This window comes from Danio rerio, chromosome 18 (assembly GCF_052040795.2).
Source record: "Danio rerio strain M-AB ecotype USA chromosome 18, GRCz13ab, whole genome shotgun sequence".
In the NCBI taxonomy this organism is placed as follows: domain Eukaryota; kingdom Metazoa; phylum Chordata; class Actinopteri; order Cypriniformes; family Danionidae; genus Danio; species Danio rerio.
In genome coordinates this window covers 42,645,264-42,667,747 of record NC_141038.1, presented here as the reverse complement: position 1 = coordinate 42,667,747, position 22,484 = coordinate 42,645,264, and the positions used below count along the sequence as shown (strand labels likewise).

General features: G+C 35.9%; 1 protein-coding gene across 2 annotated transcripts in view; it reads left to right on the top strand.

Moving 5' to 3' along the window:
* Positions 1-16,537, top strand: part of tnfaip8l3 (tumor necrosis factor, alpha-induced protein 8-like 3) — a 61,289-nt gene extending 44,752 nt beyond the window's left edge. Inside the window, exons 1-2 of one of the 2 annotated variants that reach the window (XM_087291684.1) lie at positions 11,858-14,205; positions 14,358-16,537. In XM_087291684.1, coding sequence (XP_087147810.1) covers positions 14,955-15,455 — 501 coding nt within the window. In that variant the 5' untranslated portion in view covers positions 11,858-14,205; positions 14,358-14,954 and the 3' untranslated portion in view covers positions 15,456-16,537. 2 annotated transcript variants of the gene reach the window in all.
* The last annotated feature ends 5,947 nt before the right edge of the window (positions 16,538-22,484 follow it).

Here is a 22,484-nt window from a genome sequence, read left to right as displayed (position 1 = left end):
AGTAGCATGATTATTCTTTAAAGATATTGTTACTGTATGCTTATATTTGTAGATAATGCTACCCTTGGGCATGATGCAGCAGTTCACAGTTTCCATATTTTGTGATTCACAGGTGTTTATTTACAGTTGTGAATTGCATTATGGGTTGTTGATCTCTGCTTTGTCTACTTTTGATGTTGAAAAATCAACTCAGTTTAACACAGTGACTATTGACATTTTTGTACTTTGAAATAATGTTACATATTATTATTATGTATAAGAAATGTATTGAAATATAATAAAATATGATATATAGGCATGTATATGATATATATATATATATATAAATAATATGATATATAGGCATATATATGATATATATATATATATATATATATATATATATATATATATATATATATATATATATATATATATATAACATATAAATAAAAATGTATATATAAATAATATATAAATAATATATTATATATTAATATATAATATAAATATAATGTATAAGAAACTTACAACACAATCTCACGGCAATTTGTAACTTTTTCATTTAGTGGCTAATTCGTATGAATTCGTACGATCTAATTCGTACAATTTAGTACGATTTGCTTATCCCCCAATGACGATTGGGGTTAGAGGTGGGGTCAGGTGCCACGCCTCCTTTTTAAAATCGTACCATTTCGTACGACTGAACTCATACGAATTCGTACAAATTAGCCACTAAACTGGCAAAACGTAAAATACTTATGTTTTCTCGTGAGATCAGGCTGGAAACTTATGTGTAGCAGCCTTTAAGGCTAATTTATACTTTTACCTGGCGCCACGTCGCGGACCTCTGCTGACTGCGCACGCACCTCACGAAATGGACAAGGCTTTTATACTTGAACCTTTTGTTATTGTAATATTCTTTAAAAGAAACCAACCGAAAGATGGATAAACATAGAAATAGGAAGCTCAAGATTTTTAAACTAATTATTTTTATAAATTATTTTAATCATTTTAAAGATTTTTATAACCATTCAAGATTTCTTTAAATCAAACTTTGATGCATCACTTGCTTTTGTTCATATCTCGGACAGTTCTACTTACAGTATTATAGTTTAATAAAATATTAATGACAACAGAACATGGGTTGCTCGACAAATATATTTTATTAAGGAAAGAATGAAAGTACTTACTAAAAATATTGACTTTTTTATTTATTTATATTTTTTTCAGCCCACTCCACAATTTATACATTAATGTCTGGCTAGTCTTCTACTTATATGTTAAAAAAGGCAATATGTCCAACATTCCTGACCTTTACCACCAAATTATAGAAAAAAAGGGCATCACTATATTGTAAACTGATAGGTTCAAATATTCTTTTCCAGAAATTATTTGTTACTTCATTTAAGTTTTGTAACTATTAAATTGTTTTTAAAAAAATTTTATATATGCATCCATTTAAAACCTATGAATGGTGGAAAAACACATTTGTTTTAACAAAACTTATCTCTCAAGTTTTTCTAAACTTTTTAACAAAAAAAACCCTTCTTTCCCACGGCTGTTTTTAGCCAAGACTTATTGGCCATCTGGTTATCCTTATGATCACCCATCGACTTCTGATATTAAGACTGTACCTGTTTCAGACAAAATCTCTTCATAGTGACTCATATTCCAATCAAATGCGGTGGCACACGAACTTTTCGCTCGAGTCTCAAAAAAAATTGTGCTCTCCGACAGCTGAAATCATGTTGTGCGGACCCAAAGCAAGCCTCCGCAAACACAGTGATGACACACGCACTCAAGCGAACTAGTGGACGCATCAAGTATAAATCAACCTATAAGGCATGACAGTCTCATGAACACCCCTTTAAGTAAAGTATTATCGAACAATGCTCTCATTGCAGAGAGTCTGAGCTGTAGCCTATACCACAACAGGGTACCATTTCCAGTCTCGCGTGAGAATGTGGATCTCACATGTAACCTTTTTGATATTTTCGTATCATTTCTCAAATGCATTTGGTTGGGAAGTGTGATCCATCCTGCAATGTGAACGCATGAGGCAACTTGTAAGTTGTTTTGGATAAAAGCATCTACTAAATTAAAAAAATCGAAATGTATATGCCAGCCAAGCTAGTCCAACAACTTAGAAAATCATGCTTTGTGATCTTAGAATTACTCAATACTTTACTACTACTGTTTGTTGACATGCAGTTGCAAAGCTACTTTCAAACAAATCACAATAAACACAGAATCAGTGACTTCACTGACATCCTGTTGTCAACCCGCATTGTAGCATCTGATCTCAACAGTTGAAACAAAGCAAACAAACGCAGTCTAGGGAGGACAGAGGAAAACATGATGCAGTCAGAGGAGAATAAAACAAGGAATAGAGAGACAGAGTTTTAATTGGTGGGATGCTGACAAGTAGTGTTTTCTTTCCAAAAACAAAACACAATCACGTCGGTGGCGAAGTTTAGCGCGTGTGATGGTGTGTTTGAGGAGGTCGTGAAGGCTGCTAGTGTTCCTCGTCTTCATTCTCCTCCTCTTGTGCGCTCGTGTTCCAAACACAAGATAAGGTTAGCATGAAACCAGCACACAATTATGACAGCAAAATACACAGGCTACTTTGTGAGAGATAGTATCTTCAGTTGCTGGAACATCTATTGTTGGCTGGTGCCCGTGTTTAGGAAAATAGTAACTGGTTTCTAAGCGGTTTACCATTCAACTTTCTAGAAAGGAACTTCATAACCTCAGATCTGCAAAAATAAGAGTTGTTGTCTTGTTTCTAGGTTAAATATCTACAAATTCTGAAACCAAGAAGAGTTTTCGAGACAAGCAAAAAATGTGTTGTTTTTAGAAATAATAGGTCAAATTAAGTGTGATTTTTTTCCCTTAAAATAAGCAAAATAATCTGCCAAAGGGCTAAGAAAAATCATCTTGTTTTCACTTTAAAATAAAATTTGTTCCCTTCCCCTTATTGGCGGATTGTTTTTGTCACAATCACCAGTGATCTATACACCATAGATTTCTTGAAAACATTCACAATCGCTAACGGGCTACAAAGCTGAGATTTCATGGACTACATCTTCATACCTGCACTCCGCTCACACACATGTTCCTGATTCTGACTGATTGCATACACACCACCTGAAGATTGTCAAGGACTGATTACACACACTATTTAAGCGGCACAGATTTTCACTCTAGTCGCTGAGTCTTGTTATCTGTTTAAGTGACATTACAACGTGTTTCCTTTGTCTTGCTTTGCCGTGTTTTGATCCTCGCCTTGTTCATCCATGTATTCCTGTCTGCTGCCTGCCTTCTGACCATCTGCCTGTGTATTTGACTACGACTCTGGATTGCCTGTATACATCTGTTTGCCTGTGTTGACCATTGATCACCTGACCTCACCAATAAACCTGCATTTGGATCGGCACCCCTGTTGTCAGTGTCACATCCTGGGTTACAGTTTTGATTGTTTTAAGTAAAAACCTACTTAATTTTGACTTATTGTTTCTTAAAACAACAAATATTTTAATTGTCTAGAAAATATTTCTTTATTTAAGAATTTTTCAGCCTGATCTCACGAGGAAAAGTAGCTATTTTACGTTTTGTCAATTTAGTGGCTCATTCTTATATGGCCTGTTTCCACTGAGTGGTACAGTACCGTATGGTGCAGGTCAACTTTATCAGGCTTGTGTTTCCACTGCCAAAAGAGTATCAATGGTACCCTTGTGGTAGGCGTGGTGTATGACAGAAAGTTTCAGTCGACGTCTGATGGAAATGTCAAACGTAAAGCTATACAGGTCGTTCACATATCATACGAGAAACACTTCTCACAAAACAGATGCCTTCCACATTATAAATACTTGCGTATGAATGTTCATTACTGAAGTTACTATGAACATGATATAATTATAACTACAAATCAATGACAGTGCAAAATAGAATACTGTAACGTCTGCAATTATATAGATAAATAAATAAATGCAACATATATGAACACATACAGACCCTTACAGTCTCCCCTATATGTACCATTTACAAAAAACTACACACAGCAAACATTTTTATTTTTTACGTCTTAATTTGGGTTAAAAAACAACACAGAATATAGCCTAAAGTCAGTTTAAACCTCTCATTTGCATCTTTAATCTTTACCAGCACATGTAACCTCAGTTAGAAAGTGATTCCGTCATTCCGAGTTCATAATAGTCCAAAGGTGATGATAATAGTTAAACATGGCAGTTTGTTCATGTTTTAGGTTACTGAAACAATCATTTGCTCCTTTGCTTTTCCGGCTTCTCCTTTGTTTTTTCACGCTTCATTCATGCGTTTGTCAGACAGTCAAGCAGCAAGAGAGTGGACCAAAGCGGATCAAATAATTGGTTATTAAAAGGGAAAAAAAAGATAAATAGAATAAATATATATACTTTTATATTAGACACACATCTGATGCTTGTATTCGCACCAGCTCCACGTCCACAACTTTACGCATTGGGATAAATTAGGCTTTACAGTCTCCGTGTTCAGTCCTTTACTTCCATTGTATCTGTTCAGCTGAGTGAACAGAACCAACCCCGTGACGTCAGACACAGCGACATTGAAAGATAGCGGCGCCCTAGGTCTAAAATCTATAATAAAACATGCAGTTTTCTTCTAAATGTTTACATTAACTAAGTTTGTTTAATATATTTTCATTTAAGTGGAATCCACAGTGCAAGATAAGGTAAACTGGACTGAGTGCTTCATTTCCCTTTAAATTGGTTAATTTATCATCTGTAATGTATTATATATCCAAAGTAACCTCCCCAACACTCTATAAACTTTATACCAGCATTGCCTAAACCCAATCCTGGTGGGCCACTGTCCTACAAGGTATAGTTCCATCCCCAATCTGACACATCTAGGCTAGCTAATCAAGCTCTTACTAGGCTTTCTAGAAACATACATGCAGGTGTGTTGAGAAAAGTTGGAGCTAAAATCTGCAAGACACCCCTGTTGTATACAGAAACTCAAATGTCTCCACAACAACCCATTAATAAAAAAGTTTGTCTTTACTTCAATAAATTTACATATTTACATTTACATTTACATTTAGTCATTTAGCAGACGCTTTTATCCAAAGCGACTTACATATTTACACAATTTATAATACTACAACCTGTTATTATACTATTTACTAAAAATACTATACAACCTGTCAACCTGTTATTTTTGATTTTCTTTTAATTAAGTAGTCAAGACAAAAACTACAATTATTTGTGGTAATCACTTACTCGCTTCTTAGCAAGCACAGGACGTCAACAAGACGTCAGATTGATGTTGTATCCCAGTGTCGTGGGATGTTGCATTTCGGGTGAAAATGTGAATTGGGTTGACGTCAGAACCCATTGACAGATCGATGTCAGTGTCCAACGTCGGACAGATATCACTTTCCGACGCAACCTAAAAACAACCAAATATCAATGTCTAATTATGTTACAGCTTGACATTCTGTGGATGTTATCACAATGACGTCTATCAGACGTTGTATTTCAGTCACTTTCCAACACAACCTAAAAACAACCAAATATCAACGTCTAATGATATTACAGTTTGACACTGTGTGAACGTTACCACTATGACGTCTATCAGATGTTGGATTTTGGTTGCCATACCTGACAAATAAATGTCAGTATTTGACGTCAATATGATGTTGGTTTAAGATGTTGGTTAGACGTTGGATTATGGTCACTTTCTAACACAACCTAAAATCAACCAAATATCAACCTCATTATTGGACATCAAATTAACACTGTACTTGAACGCTGGCTAGTCACTGAATTTTGGTCACCCGACATCCCGATCTAAACCGAACTTAATATTAACGTCTTATGATGTTGTGTGCCTGTTGTGTTACTTTCCTTCAGCTTAGTGCCTGATTTATCAGGGGTCATCAGAATGGAACGAACCGACAATTACTCTGGCATATGTTTTTTTTGCTCCGCAAGCATTACAACGTTAGGTCATACTTCATTTTGATGGTCCATTTGTTGAATTTAGGTTACATTACAACTAATTCTCATTAGATTATAAGTAGACAGTTGATTTAGGGTTGGTGTTGGGGTTGGTGTAACTTGGCATGTACTTGCAAAGTTTCTTATAGTCAGTTAAATGTTTGTTGAAGGAGCAGTATCAACAGATATTAAGCAAACAGTCTACTAAAACTCTAATGGATCATCAAAATAGTTACCCAACATTACATTGTAAACATTACAAACTAATTTTGTTTTTTCCAAATTTGTCTGGAATACAAAACTGTGCATGTAAGTAAATAAAATAAAATAAAACCTGGAGTGCAATGTTTTAGGGTTCATACAGACCTCATTTCCAGAATCATTTATATTGATAAAAATCAGCGCATGAGGGTTTGATTAATGGTGCAGCTACAAGCTTACATTTTTCATCATATTTTTCCAGTACTAATTAGCACAGAGTGAATCATACGAGGGAAAAAGTATGTTCAGAGTTACCCAGAGTTAACTTTTTCAAGAGTGAAAAGCCCTTAAAATAGTAAGTAGATATTTTCTCACTTTCACTAGAGTCAGCTCTATTTCACACACCAATTAATACTGCACCGTCGACGAAAAGCATATGGTAAACAGATTTTTACTTCTTTTAAAAAGGAAATGTTTGTGTACATTTGGCCATGATCAATAATTCAAGGGCAACAGTCATTCATCAAATAAAACAAATGCCCACTTTCTGCTTATAAAGCTATCATATGGGAAGAGAACTGTGACATGTTGACTATCTTCAGCACACATTTCTTTAGACTTCAGGCGGCAGGTTTTTGTTTAGTTTTTTCTGTTTGCACCTGCTTGACCCTCTAAATCTCCTGACAACCATCATGGCCCGGAGACAAAAGAACAGATCGGCTAGTAAAGCGGGTCAGTGTCAGGTTGTTGTGGTGTGTGTTGATGCCACAGGTCGTGTCTGTCACTCACTGACTTTACATCATCACAGAGAGAGATGTCGAACAAAGCCTCAATTCACAGCAACAACAAACCGCAGCGCTGACACAGATGCAGACAGTTAAAACGCCTGTGTACTGCTCAACCAGCAGAGCCCATTCTTAACACTTTCAGAAAGGGCTTTCATAGTAAACGGTTAATATAATATTATGATAATAGCTGTTGAAAATATACAGCACATAGACGAAACATCTTTCTCGTTTTGTGTTGGGAGCAGCACAAATATCAGTGTAGTTAACATCACGGGTAAATGATTTATATGAAATGAGTGCTTTAATAATTTATACATGTTATACAGACACAAACAACATTATCATCAGTATAAATGGTTGTTGAATTAATATTTTACTAAAACTGCAAGTTGTCTGACTCAAAGTAAACTTGTTTTACATAATAGTGGAACTATTTAAAATGAGTTGTGTTTAAGTGAAGTTTAGTTTTAAACTAATTTCGAGAGGAGCATGTGCTCATGATTTACCCAGCTGGTCCACATTAACTAATTATGATCCTCCAATCGAAGGATCCCAAATCACTATATATATCCTCATTTCCTTTCTACAACTATCTTCGTCTGGAAGAAACCCCCCTCCTCCCCTTCTTCCTCCTTTATCCAGAATGGGCGGCACGGTGGCCCAGTGACTAGCACTGTTGCCTCACAGCAAGAATACCAATGGTGTTGGGTCCTCGCTGAGCCATCTGGTATTTCTGTGTGGAGTTTGCATGTTCTCCCCGTGTCCGCGTGGGTTTCCCCCGGGTTCCCCGGTTTCCTCCCACCATCCAAATGTGCTCTATATTATAGATAAAACAGGCCTAAACCTTTTTTATATTGTCTTACTCTCAGGAAGTTCGCCTTGGCCTCAGCAGCGGGGGAGTTTGAGATAGACCTGAGCTCAATCTCCACTCGCCCTGCAAAAGGGGGGGAGCCCTGGGCTCGAGGATCCCTTGAGCTCAGGGCTCTCTCCCGGGACAGCATGCCAAACAAGCTATGTATAAATCATGAGCTAAGTATGAACTCTTGAAATGACTGAATAATGGAAACGTTTAAATATATGAGTCAATATTATTTTGATATTATTGAGATATACTCAATATATTAATGTATATTAAAATGTATTAATCTTATTATAGTTTGTTTTCATTTTAGTTCTGCAGCGGGGAAAATAAATATTGAGTTTTTTTTCCTAGGAATAATATTTATAAAGGAGCTGTTGACATGGAATTGAACCAGCTTTTGGTAAAAACATAAACAATACAAAAACATAAAAATAATACAAAACAAAACAAAACAAAAAATCTATTGGATTCAAGTCAGGTGATTGGCTGGGCCATTCTACAGCTTGATTTTCTTTCTTTAAAACCATTTGAGAGTTTCCTTGGCTGTGTTTTGGATCATTGTCTTGCTGAAATGTCCACCTTGGCTTATGCAGATGTTGGATTGAAACAGCTAATATTAAGTGGGAAATTATATTAATATATTAATATTAATAATATCAATATTAAGAAAAACTGGTCACACTTTACAATAAGATTCATTAGTTAATGTTAATTAATGCATTTACTAAGATGAACAATGAACAATACATCTACTACTGTATTTGTTAATGCTAGTTAACGTTAGTTAATGAAAATACAGTAGTTTCATTGTTAGTTCATGTTAACTCATGGCGCATTAACTAATGTTAACAAGCATGGACCTGAATGTTAATAATGCATTAGTAAATGTTCAATTATGATTAATAAATGCTGTACGCATGTGTTGTTCATGATTAGTTTATGTTAATAAATGCATTAACTAATGAACCTTATTGTAAAGTGTTACTGAAAAAACTTTACTAAACACTCGGAGAGGATGAAATTACATCTAAATTGGCTGCAGAATATTTGTCCACCATTAGAAATGGCTTATTAACTCATTTATTTTATTTAAATAATCCACACATTATATATATATATATATATATATATATATATATATATATATATATATATATATATATATATATATATATATATATATATATAATTTTTTTTTGTGCTGTATTGTCTGTTTTATTCCTTTCTATTTATTTATCATGTTCTGTATATTTTATAAATTTGATGATGCCAATGTGTTACATATTTTATAAATCTAAAATGCTTTGGCAACACTGTACAAAATGTCATGCCAATAAAGCAACCTGAACTTGAATGAGAGATAGAGTAGAGAAAAGCAGATTTGACCAGTCAGTGGGAGCACATTCTTCCTGATTAGCATAAAAGAGAAACTGTTGTTTTTTAAGTCATTTTTTATCTTATCCCGTTGGAAAAAAATAAATAAAAGAGATATTAATACAAATATTGTTAAAAATCAACTTATGTTTTGTTTTGTCACATTTAGTTAAGTATTCATGTGCTGTGGGCAAAAAGTGTTTCAGTCCAGCCACCACCGCAAGTATTTTTCAAACTGACAGTGCTTTCTATGGGAAGCACTGTATATATATATATATATATATATATATATATATATATATATATATATATATATATATATATATATATATATATATATATATATAATTACATCTGTAATAAATTTCTGTTATTACATTTATTACACTGTTGATCCACCATTTACACCTCAGTAAGTGCTGTGTAATACTATATCAACACAATAAGTGCATTATATAATTTTTTTGATGTACTGTAAGAATCCCTAGCAGTTAAGTATTATAATTGTAAAAAATTTAAGTTTTTTAATAATTCTAAAATGATGTTAACGCATACTTCTTTTTCACAACATGCCTCAGTACTCCTGGTGTGACGTCACTGATATAACAACTGCTCGTAGTACTCGTACTAATTTGTCATTCATAGTGAACATTAACACTCTTGTCAGCGACACTCGATAAAGGTCAACCCAGGGTCAGATTGTGTGTACGTGTCTGTGTGTGGAAAAGAGGACTTCACTCTGGCTCTCTTCATATGAAAAAAGAGAGACTAGAGCAGTGGTTGGGCATTTGTGTGGCATTCACGTGCCATTCTGTGGCATTCAGTGGCATTCTCAAATGACGTATTTTCCAGACCACCCAGCTGACATATAATCGTGATTTGTGCGAGGCAGTAAACGAGAGTGGCGGCCGTCTGAAAACACAACTGAATCTCTGCATTTGGCTCTGTAATGTTGATCACGTCTGTGGTGTGTAATTTAAACTGGGAGGTATCTAAATAAAATTTGCTCTCAGATTGCCCACGCCTCCTACAGATAAAGATGACAAAACAATACCCTCCTTCCTGCGCCGTCTCTGCCCAAGATAAACCCACACGCTCATCGCACAAAACCCTGAGATATTACACATCACGATGGCCTTAAAGCATCAACATTTTCATATCATCTATTGTTTATACTTGCTGCTGTCTTTAAAATGTGCTGTTTACACCTATTAAAAGGTTAGTTCACACTGAAATGTTATTATTTTATTAATTACTCACTCTCATAAGGTTTCAATCCCCCAAAACATGATTTTGTTTGAGTTTTGGTCTTATTTCTAGTCCTTAAAACAGGCAAAATAATCTGCCAATAGGGTAGGGAAAACAATCTTGTTTTTGCTTTGGTATATGATTATTTAGCTAACTCCGTAGGGGAATTACCAACCTACATTACACATGACGTTACACGGATGTGCATAGCAGTTGCAAAAAAAAAGACAGGTTGCAATAGCAAACATGCCATGTTGTGTGGTAGGATGCCAAATTCGAAGTGCAAAAATAGAAAACCTTACCGTACACCACACTGCTTTTAATGCCAATTGCAGACGTCTTTGGCTGACAGCCATCATAAGAGCTGAATGGAGTGAGGATCTAATTATAAATGCTCGACTCTGCAGTTCTTATTTTATATCAATGAATATGTTTAAAATATGGTTAATTAAACTGCAGACACTGAATGCTTAGAATGAAATGTAAAAATGTACGTTCACATACCCTGCCATACAGGTGCAGTTCGCTGTCAGAATGCAGTTGTTTTGCTTGTTGATGATTACCCAGGCGTTCTACAGTTCTGTCGTCTTTTCTTGTCTTCAGCTAGGCAGAACCTCAGACTTTAGCACTACATAGTTTTGAATCTGGTAATCATGGAACATTATTTCTTGCACATGACAACAAGAACAAAACTGTTGGCATCCAAAGACTTGTAGGCCTTTAACTTCTCTCTTGTAAAATCACTTCAATGAGATATATATTTATTTGAGATATATATTTATTTATATATATATATATATATATTTATTTGATATATATTTGAGATGTATATTTGGGGCTGGATGCCTGGCCATTTCGTCTTATTCAGTAAACATTGGGAAATGCTATCGCAAATGGACGCCGCTCACTTTAATGTTAATTTTGTCAAATAACTGTGCTTTATACGCTCAAACCATTATGTAAATAATATATATATATATATATATATATATATATATATATATATATATATATATATATATATATATATATATATATATATATATATAATATGTAATCAATATAGCTTATTTCTAAGACAATAACAAACTCTGTACTGCTTCGGATGTCATTCCCTCGCTGTAAATGCTAGTTTCTTTTTTCTGCAATCTCACTGCACGCACATCCTGAATGTTTACAAACTGGTAATTCGTCTATATGATCGACACAGAGTAGCTCTGTTCCCAAACCAAGCTGTCACATGACTAACGACAAGTCATTCAATTAAGTCAATAGAGGTTTTAAGCTGTTATTTCAAGTTATTTTAACATGCAAACCTCATGCGATGCTCATGTATAGCCTACTTTAAGTTTAAAACCACAGTTACTTTGTAGTACATCATATTTAATTCAACACATTGTTCTGGTCCACTTTTTTGGTAACACTTCATTTTGATGGTCCATTTGAGTATTAGTAGACTGTCTGCTTATTATCTGATGATTTTGCTCCTTTAACAGACATTTAACTGACTATAAGAAACTTTGCAAGTACATGTCAACTTACACTAACCCTAACACCAACCTAACAGTCTACTTATAATCTAATAAGAATTAGTTGGCATGTAGATGCAATGTAACTTAAATTCAACAAACGGACCATCAATATAAAGTGTGACCTTTTTTTTCACTCAGAACAGAAGCTTTGGTTTGTTCATCCAGAAACTGTAAATTCTGTCATCCGTTACTCACCCTTCATTTATCACAAACCTCTTTGAGTTTCGGGTTTTTTGTTGAGCACAAAATTATTTTAAAAAAGGTTGGAAACCTCTGATGACGACGTAGTATTTGTGTTTTCTACTATGGAAGTCAATGGTTACAGGTTTCTACCATTTTTCAAAATATAATCTTATGTTCAATGGAAAATGAAACTCATTAAGGTATGGAACCACTTGAGAATAAGTAAATGGTGAGTAAATTTTAATTTTTGGATGAACTATCCCTTTAACATGCATCAATATTGTTGTAAAGGCTATAGCAAATTAGTAGTAAACACTGATACATTTCAAATGTTTTAAGGGTTTTGTTCAATCTGTTCAGCATCATGTGTTGTGACATGACATTCACCAAATAAAAATTAAGAGAAGTAACTTGCCAAAACCAGATCATCGATTTGTTTCTCAGTTCACAGAATAGTGCACATACTTTGCCAGGGCCATAAACCTCCAACCCTCCTTGAACACAATCCTTTTTTTCCTCTTTCTCCTATTTTTGGCCCAAATCTTATTATTGAGTTATTGAACATGTAGTTTCCACCTTTACTCCAGCAGATCAGACAGTCAGCAAAGCTCAGCAGAATGAACACACTGTGCGCTCACACACACAGCCAGAGAAAGACACCCACAGTATCTCTAGCTTGTGCTAATATTATCACAGTCCATTAGACACTGTATAAATCATTAGTAAATCAACAGCTTTGCTGGCATCAATTTGCACACAATACGGTTCTGGTGACGCACTTACAGTGGCTCAATAAATAAATCTCTTCAAAAATGCACACACGTCAATGCATTACATAAACATTGATGGCATCACATGCTATGCCTTTTTTGATTAAAGATGAATAATAGTTCATCATATTTTGTTTAGGCACTGACATTATCATGGTTAAACTTTGTATTCATATAGTTCACTTTAGACATTGCTACAACTTTAAGTCTCAGAGTGTTTTGGCTTGCTTGCTTGGGGTCAGTGGAGCTGCCCTTCAGTGAATCATCCTTCAGCAGTGATATTTGTAATGAATTGAACTGAATCTTTGATAGCAATCTGTCCTTTCATTGCTCCTATTCCAAAAGTGAGCATGATTTGAACTTGAATAACATCAGATAGTCCAGCAATTGCTATCAGGCCAAAATGCAATAGCAAATATGACAGAACCATGTTACAGTTCTTCAGTCTTCCATTACAAAATGCCACATTTGGCCTCAGTATTATTCATTCATTCATTTTTTTCTTCGACTTAGTCTCTGTTTTAGAGGTTGCCACACCGGAATGAACCAACAGCTATTCCAGCATATGCAGTGGTTGCCCTTCCAGTTGCAACCTGGTCGTGGGAAACACCTACACACTTACTCACACACACTCATACACTATGGCCAGTTAAGTTTAATTCAATTCACCTACTTGTCTTTGGACTGCGGAGAAAACTAGAGCACCCAGAGATCTTTCTTTATTTGCTGGTGTTTTTTGTAATTGCATGTGTTTTCTTAAATGAAGCTCTCTCGGCCACCGTAGAGTATGTGTACTACTAGTGGTTGACAGGTGTTAACAGACAGTACACAGACAGATAGTCTAAGAATACTCTAATAACCGCTATTGTTGACATCTACAGGAAAGATACAGTTAGAAAATGTAAATGTCTAAAGTGGACAAGCAAAATAAATTGTTACAATTTTTTTCTTTCATTTAGAATTATTTTTATTGCTTATTGTAAATGTCCAATCATTTTTGGGATGAGAATAAGATATTTGAAAATTGTCTTAAAAGTTGTTCAAGTTAAGTTCTTAGCAATGCACATTGCTAATCAAAAACTGACATTTTATATATTTACCGTGGGAAAAGCACTTTACTCAATATTCTAATAACTTTTGGCATTTAAAAAAACATTAATTATGACTCATATGTATCTTCATTCATTCATTCATTTTCTTGTCGGCTTAGTCCCTTTATTAAGCCGGGGTCACTACAGCGGATTAAACCGCCAACTTATCCAGCAAGTTTTTACGCAGACGATGCCCATCCAGCCGCAACCCATCTCTGGGAAACATCCACACACACACACACACACACACACTACGGACAATTTAGCCTACCCAATTCACCTGTACTGTATGTCTTTGGACTGTGGAGGAAACCGGAGCACCCGGAGGAAACCCACGCGAATGCAGGAAGAACATGCAAACTCCACACAGAAACGCCAACTAAGCCGAGGCTCGAACCATTGACCCAGCGACCTTCTTGCTTTGAGGCAACAGCACTACCTACTGCACCACTACTTCGCCCTCATACTATTGCCAAAAATGTACTGTTTTGTTGTGCAGGGTCACAAATACTCTTTCTTTCACATTTGAAATGAAAAGAGTAAAGAAGGAATGAGATGCAGAATTAACCTGCAAAGAAGTGTAATATTCTTGGTTGAAAATGGTTGAAATTCAACCACTGAATGGAACATTCATGCTTCTTTTTAAACAAAATATGTTCAAGGACTGAGGAATGTTTTGAATGTTATACTTTTAAGACTTTCAGCCTGGCATTTTATCATCTGACCATCCTTGACGTTGATTTCTTACAATGCTGCAGCCCATTTACAAAAAAACTGCTGACGTTTATACAGATTTATTTGAGAGAGTGCGGGAAAAAATCTTGCAGAGGCTAACGTTGCTTTCTGTTTCTGTTGTTTATAGGGCATGAGAGCTTCAATTCCAAAAGTTTGGCCCTTCAGGCTCAAAAGAAAATTTTGAGTAAAATGGCCACCATGGCCGTGGCGAACCTCCTAACAGACGACACCAGCAGCGAGATTCTGGACGAACTCTACAAGGCCAGTCGAGAATACACCAAGAGCAAGAAGGAAGCCCACAAGATCATCAAAGATGTCATCAAGATCGCTCTGAAGATTGGCATTCTCTACCGGAACCACCAGTTCAGTCCTGAGGAGATGGAGACCGTGGAGCGCTTCAAAAAGAAGATGAACCAGGCGGCCATGACAGTGGTGAGCTTTTATGAAGTGGAGTACACATTCGACCGAGGCATTCTTTCAGAGCTGCTGTTGGAATGTAGAGACCTTCTCCACGAGCTGGTGGAGCACCACTTGACCATGCGCTCCCACGGGCGGATTGACCACGTTTTCAACCATTTCGCCGATGTGGATTTCCTGACCGAGCTGTACGGCCCATCTGAAGACTACAGACTTAACCTGAGGAAGATCTGCGATGGGATAAACAAACTCCTAGATGAGGGCACACTTTAACCTCCAGCTCCAGAGACTCTACCGGGATTCCAACTGAAGGACTTTTACGCAACTTGTGTCCTCTGGTTTTTGTTTGAAATATAGGGCGTCATGATAACTTGATGATGTGATTGTAACCCACCTGTAGGGATGGTCACCCAGATGCTGATTAAAGTCAAATCCTGGTCTGTATTGTCAACGTACCGTTGATTGTTTGGGGAAAATCCATTTAAGTGGAAAGCCTGAGAGAATCTGTGTCCTGAAATCCTGTCCTTTTGTGTGCAATTGCAGGAACGTTTTAATTTACGAGCTCCTTTATATGCACTGTATGGAATTTGACCTACCTATCCTTTAGAAAGATCCAACAAAGCAACCCTAGATTTCTTCTGTATGTTTAAGAATCAGCCCAGTTAATCTACTCGAAAGTTAAAGGGATATAGTTCAACCCAAAATGAACATTCTGTTGGCATTTACTTACCCAAACCAATGTTCCAAGTCAATGCCTAGTTTTTAGTTGAACTTAACCAAGATTTTTATTGTAAGGTGATATATAATGTAAAATTAAATCAAAAGTAATCAGCTTGTTCTAAATCTGAAAAAAAATTTAACAATAAAATGCTAACAGTTGATGTTAGCCATTGATTCCCATAGCATTTGGAAGACAGTTAAGAGTTTGGTTCTCAAAATAATTCAGAAATTCTTATTTTGTGTTAAGAAGTGGGTGAGTAAATGATGGCAGAATATTCTTCTTTATTTGAATTTGGATTAGGGGTGGAAACGATCCCTTTAATAGAAAATAAATGGCACAAACCTTTGTTGAACAGAGCATATGCCAAAATAAGTACATAACTGAAATTCAGCAGAAAGATTGTAAATAAACTTTGGGGTTTCGGTCTTCTGTCTTTGCCTTTGTAATGATGACTCAGTGTCAAATCAGCTCCTATGATTCTGTGCTTGGTTTTTTTCCAGACCCTGGTGTTTCAGAGCATGTAAGTATATGTATACAGTACATGCAGGAGAGAAATGTGACTATTCCGCAAGCCTGTTCAGTAACCCCAGAGTGTAGCACTATTATCTGCCATTAAATGATCCATATGAACGTCTTTTAGTGTCCTTTTTTAATGTAAACTATACTGTGATGTTTTCTTGTGTTTAATTGCAGCACACTACACTCACCGACCACCTTATTTGGAACATATTGTCTACTGATTTTCAATGCAAATATCTAATATGCCAATCACATGGCAGCAACACAATGCCTGTAGGCATATAGACGTGATTAAAATGATCTGCTGAAGCTCTAAATAAGCATTATAATGACGAAGGACCATAACTTTTGTTAGTACCAGATGGGCTACCCTTAGTAGTTCGGAAACAAAGGTTCTACTGAGATGTTTCACAGACACAGAATGATCCGAAAAAGAAAAATATTCAGTAATCAGTTTCCATCAACCTGTGTTAATGCACATTTTGAAGTATTGCAAGTGATGCAAATGACAAATTTAAATAGAAAAGGATGGAGGGAAGGATGGGACGTATGGTAAGGATGGAACATGTGTTTGACAGGTGGATTGGTGCAGCGGCAGCAGTAATCCAGTCAATGTACCGATCTGTTGTGGTAAAGATCTCTGAGAGGCAAAGCTTTCGATTTACCGGTCAATCTACGTTCCTACTCTCACCTACGGTCATGAGCTTTGGGTCATGACTGAAAAAGAAGATCTCAGATATAAGCGACCAACATGAATTTGCTCTGCAGGTTGGCAGGGCACACTCTTATAGATAAGGTGAGGAGCTCTGTCACCTGGGAGGAGCTCAGAGTAGAGCGGCTGCTCCTCCACATCAAGAGAAGACAGCTGAAGCGGCTCAGGCATCTGCTTTGCACCTACCTAGGGAAGTGTTCCAGGCATGTCCCACTGGGAGGAGACCTCGGGGAAGACCCAGGACATGCCGGAGAGACTATGTCTCTTAGCTGGCCTGGGAATGCCTCGGGATCCCCCTTGAGGAGCTGGAGGAAGTGTCTGGGGAGAGGGAAATCTGGAGATCTCTCCTGAAGCTGCTGCCCCTGTGACCCGGCCACAGAAAAGTGGAAAAAAATGGGTGAATAAATAAATTTTCAAAGGTTTTTACGCTCGCTTTAAGTGGTTTTGGACTTGTGAAAAAGGGTTATGATACAAACCTTTAAAGCATAGGTCTCAAACTCAATTCCTGGAGGGCCGCAGCTCTGCAGTTTTTCTACAAACACAGCTGATCCAAATAACCGAGGTGTTCAGTAGAGTTATGAATACTTTCATTAGTTGGATCAGCTGTGTTTAATCAGGGTTGGAGCAAAACTGTGCAGAGCTGCGGCCCTCCAGGAAATTGAGTTTGAGATTGTATGCATTGTGAAGATTTCATAATTCAGTTCTACCAAACTACCAGTAAACCAAGCCTAGTACCAGATAAGATGACTTTTTAAGGGATAGTTTACTTAAAAATGATGCCATTATTTACTCGTGCTCCACTTGTTGCAAACATGTTTGAGTTGCTTTCTTCTGTTGAACACAAAGAAGATATACTGAAGAATGTGGGGGAAAATAGCCATTGACTTACATAGTATATACTGTATGTATATAACTACTATGGATGTTAATGGCTGTTTTCTTCCAAAATTATTCAGAATATCTTGTTTTGTTCAACAGAAAGAGGAAATTCTCAAGTTTAACCACTTGGGTATGAGTAAATGGTGAAGAAATTTTCATTTTGGTGGGACAACTATCTTTTTAAGTGTATATAAAAAATAGAATGTCCAGGATGCTGCATTTTATATAAAATCATATGCTGCATATTCATCTCTTCCTTCTGTTCCGATTCAAAAACCTTTATATCAAAATTTACCAGGTAGAAAATCATAGCTCAATAGAACGCAGCATTATTCTACTCAAGAAACATGTTCAATTCTGCAAGGACATCACTGATAACCTTGATAAGTCAGATTCTTTGCATGCAGTAAAGCCAATTACAGTAGTCATATTTGAATTACAGCACATCAGATCAAGTGATGGTGTGGAAAATGATTTTGAAGACTGCAGCAGGGTAAGTTAATGACTTCATACTTACAAGTTTAAAAATCATTTCGCAACATAATTTCTGCTAAAGTGAGTTTGGTCAGAATTAAATGGATTTTTGCAATTTTGTATTTCTGTGTTTCTTTACTTCCTGTCAAAGATGAGAAGATGTTTAGTGCTAATGCAACATGATGCTAATAAAACCAAAATATTTTTTGCTATATTTATAACTGTTTCTGTCTGTATATATTTTATGGAAAATGCCATGAAATGTGGTCTTATCGGAAACCAACTTAAAGAAACACTCCACTTTTTTGAAAAAAGACTCACTTTACAAGTCAGCAAGAATTAAACAGGTGAGTTTTATCTGTTTTTAATTCATTCAGCCTAACCCCAAGTGTGGTGGGAGCACTTTTAGCTTAGCATAAATCATTAAACTGGATTAGACCATTAGCATCTCTTTTAAGCATGACTCTTACTAGCAGGCACACAACATCATAAGATGTTAATATTAGGTTAGATTTAGGTCGTGACATCAGGGGACCAAAATTCATTGTCTAGTCAGCATCTAAAAACAACATTATTTTGACGTCCATTAGCAACATCAAATGTTGTTGATATTTGGTTGATCTTAAGTTGTGTTGGAAAGTGACCTTCAAACTAACATAGTATACTAAAATTCATATTGTTGTCAAATACTGACGTTTATTCGTCAGGTATGGCAACCAAAATCTAACGTCTAAGTAAGGTCCACACAACGTCAAGCTGTAACATCATTAGACGTTGATATTTGGTTGATTTTAGGTTGGTCATTGACGTCAACCCAATTTTTATTTCCGAACAAATTGCAACATCCCCATGACTTTGGGGTACAACATCAAACTGACGCCATGTTTACGTCCTGTGCCTGCTGGGTTCTGGTGACTGTACACCGTGTATAAGACCAACATAAAATTCAAAGTTGCTATTTTCTAGGTCGATATGGATCTACATGTATGGGAACTATACTCTCATTCAGCCATAATAATCAAGGAACCATGGCTGCTGCAGACGCAATGGTATTAGAAGCATTTGTCCTCAGCTAGATAACAGTGCTATGTGATATCATTACGCCTGCTAAACCCAAGCTTTAAATTTAACCGAAATGCTAATGGTCTAATCCACTTCAATGGTTTATGCTAAGCTAAGATAAATTGCTTATTATTATTATTATTATTATTATTATTATTATTATTATTATTATAACCTTTATTTTACCAGGAAAAGCACACTGAGATTAAAAAAATGATTTTACAAGAGTGTCCTGGCCAAAATTAGGCAGTATACAGTTCATATAGGTTTAACAAACAAACAACAAAAAATAAATTAAAAAATCAAATAACAGGTAACATCATTCATTTATCAAAACACACAAAAAATTACAGTTCAAAATGATTCAGCACATCTACAGGCCAAAGTTTCAAACTCCAAATCATTTAAAATGTTTTTACAAGCACGTAGTGAAACAAACTCTTTAAATTGCAACTTTGTTTGGAAGTTAGTCTTTGCAAAAGGTGCTGCATTTAAAACGCACCCTCACAGCAATTCTGAACCTTTTGATTTAGTGGCTGATTTGTTTGAATTCTTACGATCTAATTTGTACAATTTAGTACGATTTGCTTATCACCCATAATGGTTGGGGTTAAGGGTGGGGTTGGGTGCCACTTCTCCTTTTTAAAATCGTACATTTTCATTCTACTTAACTTGTACGAATTCGTACAAATTAGCCAATAAACTGTCAAAACGTAAAATACCAACTCAATCTCACAGCAATTCGTAACTTTTTGATTTAGTGTCTAATTCGTATGGATTCGTACAATCTAATTCGTAAAATTTAGTACGATTTGCTAATCCCCCAATGACGGTTGGGTTTAGTGGTGGGGTTAGGTGCCACGCCTCCTTTTTAAATTCGTACAATTTTGTACGACTGAACTCGTATGAATTCGTACGAATTAGCCACTAAACTAGCAAAACGTAAAATACTTACGTTTTCTCGTGAGATCAGGCTGCTTTTTTCCCCTTTCAGTATGCTCCACTGGTACAGATAATAAATAACATTTCTGAGACCGAAGGCTATAGCCAGAGACAGGTTTCTTACAAATGTAAGTTTTGAGATATGAGGGGAGTAAACCAAGAATACATTTATAAACAAAGACATGCCAATGCTTGAGCCTAGGAGTGAACAAAGCGGACCATCCAACCCGAGTGTACGACACACAATGATGAGTGAGGGATTTAAGATTCGTTATAAACCTCAGAGCACCATGGTAAACAGGGTCTAAAGCATGCAAACTTTGAGAAGATGCATAAATATAAATAACATCGCCATAGTCCAATACAGACATAAAAGTTGCTGAAACAAGCTTCTTTTCAGCATCAAAGAAAGAATTAATTCTAAAATAGAAGCCTTGATATATAATATATATTAATAGAATACCTTGGATAGTATTAATAGAACAGAGATTTTGATGCATTTGTTTTGACTTGGAAACTCAACTGCTTAACTTTTGAGTTGTAAGATGAGCCTATTTCCAAAGAAAGTGGAATGTTCCTTTAATGAGTGTTTTCTGGCAAGCTTTAAACAATATGCTAACTTAAACTGCATCAATAACACTCATAAGTGCAGCAGTGCATTATGATCAATAACAATCTGCTTTCTCTATAAATCTGTAATTGACAAGCCCTGTTTACTGCTACTAAATAGGACTCAACTCGTAAATGCAATCATTCTGATGTGACTTGAATATAGGATTAGATGATTTCTGTAATGTGAAAGTAGTAATATCCCTCTATTCTACCAAAGACTAAAGACAGAAACTATACAGCACAAAAACTATCTTGAATATATGCAGAAGATCCTTTTAAATTAGGGAAGATGGCTCACCGTTCACTAACCTTGTCTGTCAGAGATTTAAAACTTCCTTTTCTATTACCATGGAAGGTTGCAATTCCTCTTTTCTGAACACACAAAGAAGAGAACTGACTGACAAAAGCATCAATGAATGCGAGACAAAAAAGCTTTTACGACAAACATCTGGTAACCATTTCCTGCATTATGCGCCATTCATTCGCTTTGAAAAGTGACTAAAGCACTCATCTGTCCAAATTCCTTTTCATAATGGTTTGGCTGGTTATGCCATGGTCAAGTAGATGTTGTAAGTACAGATATGTATAAACAACTTCATTCTGTATCGAGAGTTATTTAAAAGTAGCTCAAATAAAACAACATAAATAACATAAAATTCAATTATAGAGTCCACACACACTTTTGACGTTAGAAATAATAATAATAAAAATAATAATAATCAAATTTATTTTATATAGCGCCTTTAAAAGTAGCATCTCAAGGCACCGTACTATGGAACCCCGGAAGGGACGTAGTGGAGGAGACAAAAATTGGCTGGGTGAAAAAAAAAAGAATGGGTGAAAGAAAAAATGGGTGGGAAGAAAATATATATTTCTAAGTTTTTGCGTTCTCTCGCAAAGTTTAGTTCCCTACGCGTTTCGAACTATGGAGACATAAAATCTGTAGCAGTAACAGACACAAGGATGAATGCAAAAAAAAATCATAATAGAAAATAATTAAAAACACATAAAATAATAATAATAGTAAACTTAAAAATCCTATAAACGTCGAACAAATTCAAATAAAAGCTACCCTAAAAAGCAAGTTTTAAGAGATAATACTCAGGGATTCTGCATTGGGAATATCAGAGGGTAAAGATTTCCACAATCTAGGTGCCAATGAAGAGAATGGCCATAGATTTTAGCCGTTTTGACAGAGCAGTTAAAGGACCAGCATAAGACGAGCGCAAAGCACATAGGAGAGCATGGGATTAAAAGCTAAATATGGTGGTGCTAGACCAGGGATGGGCAAACTTGTTCCTCGAGGGCCGGTGTCCCTGCAGAGTTTTGTTCCAACACTAGTCAAACACACCTGAACAAACTAATCAGTGTCTTCAAGATA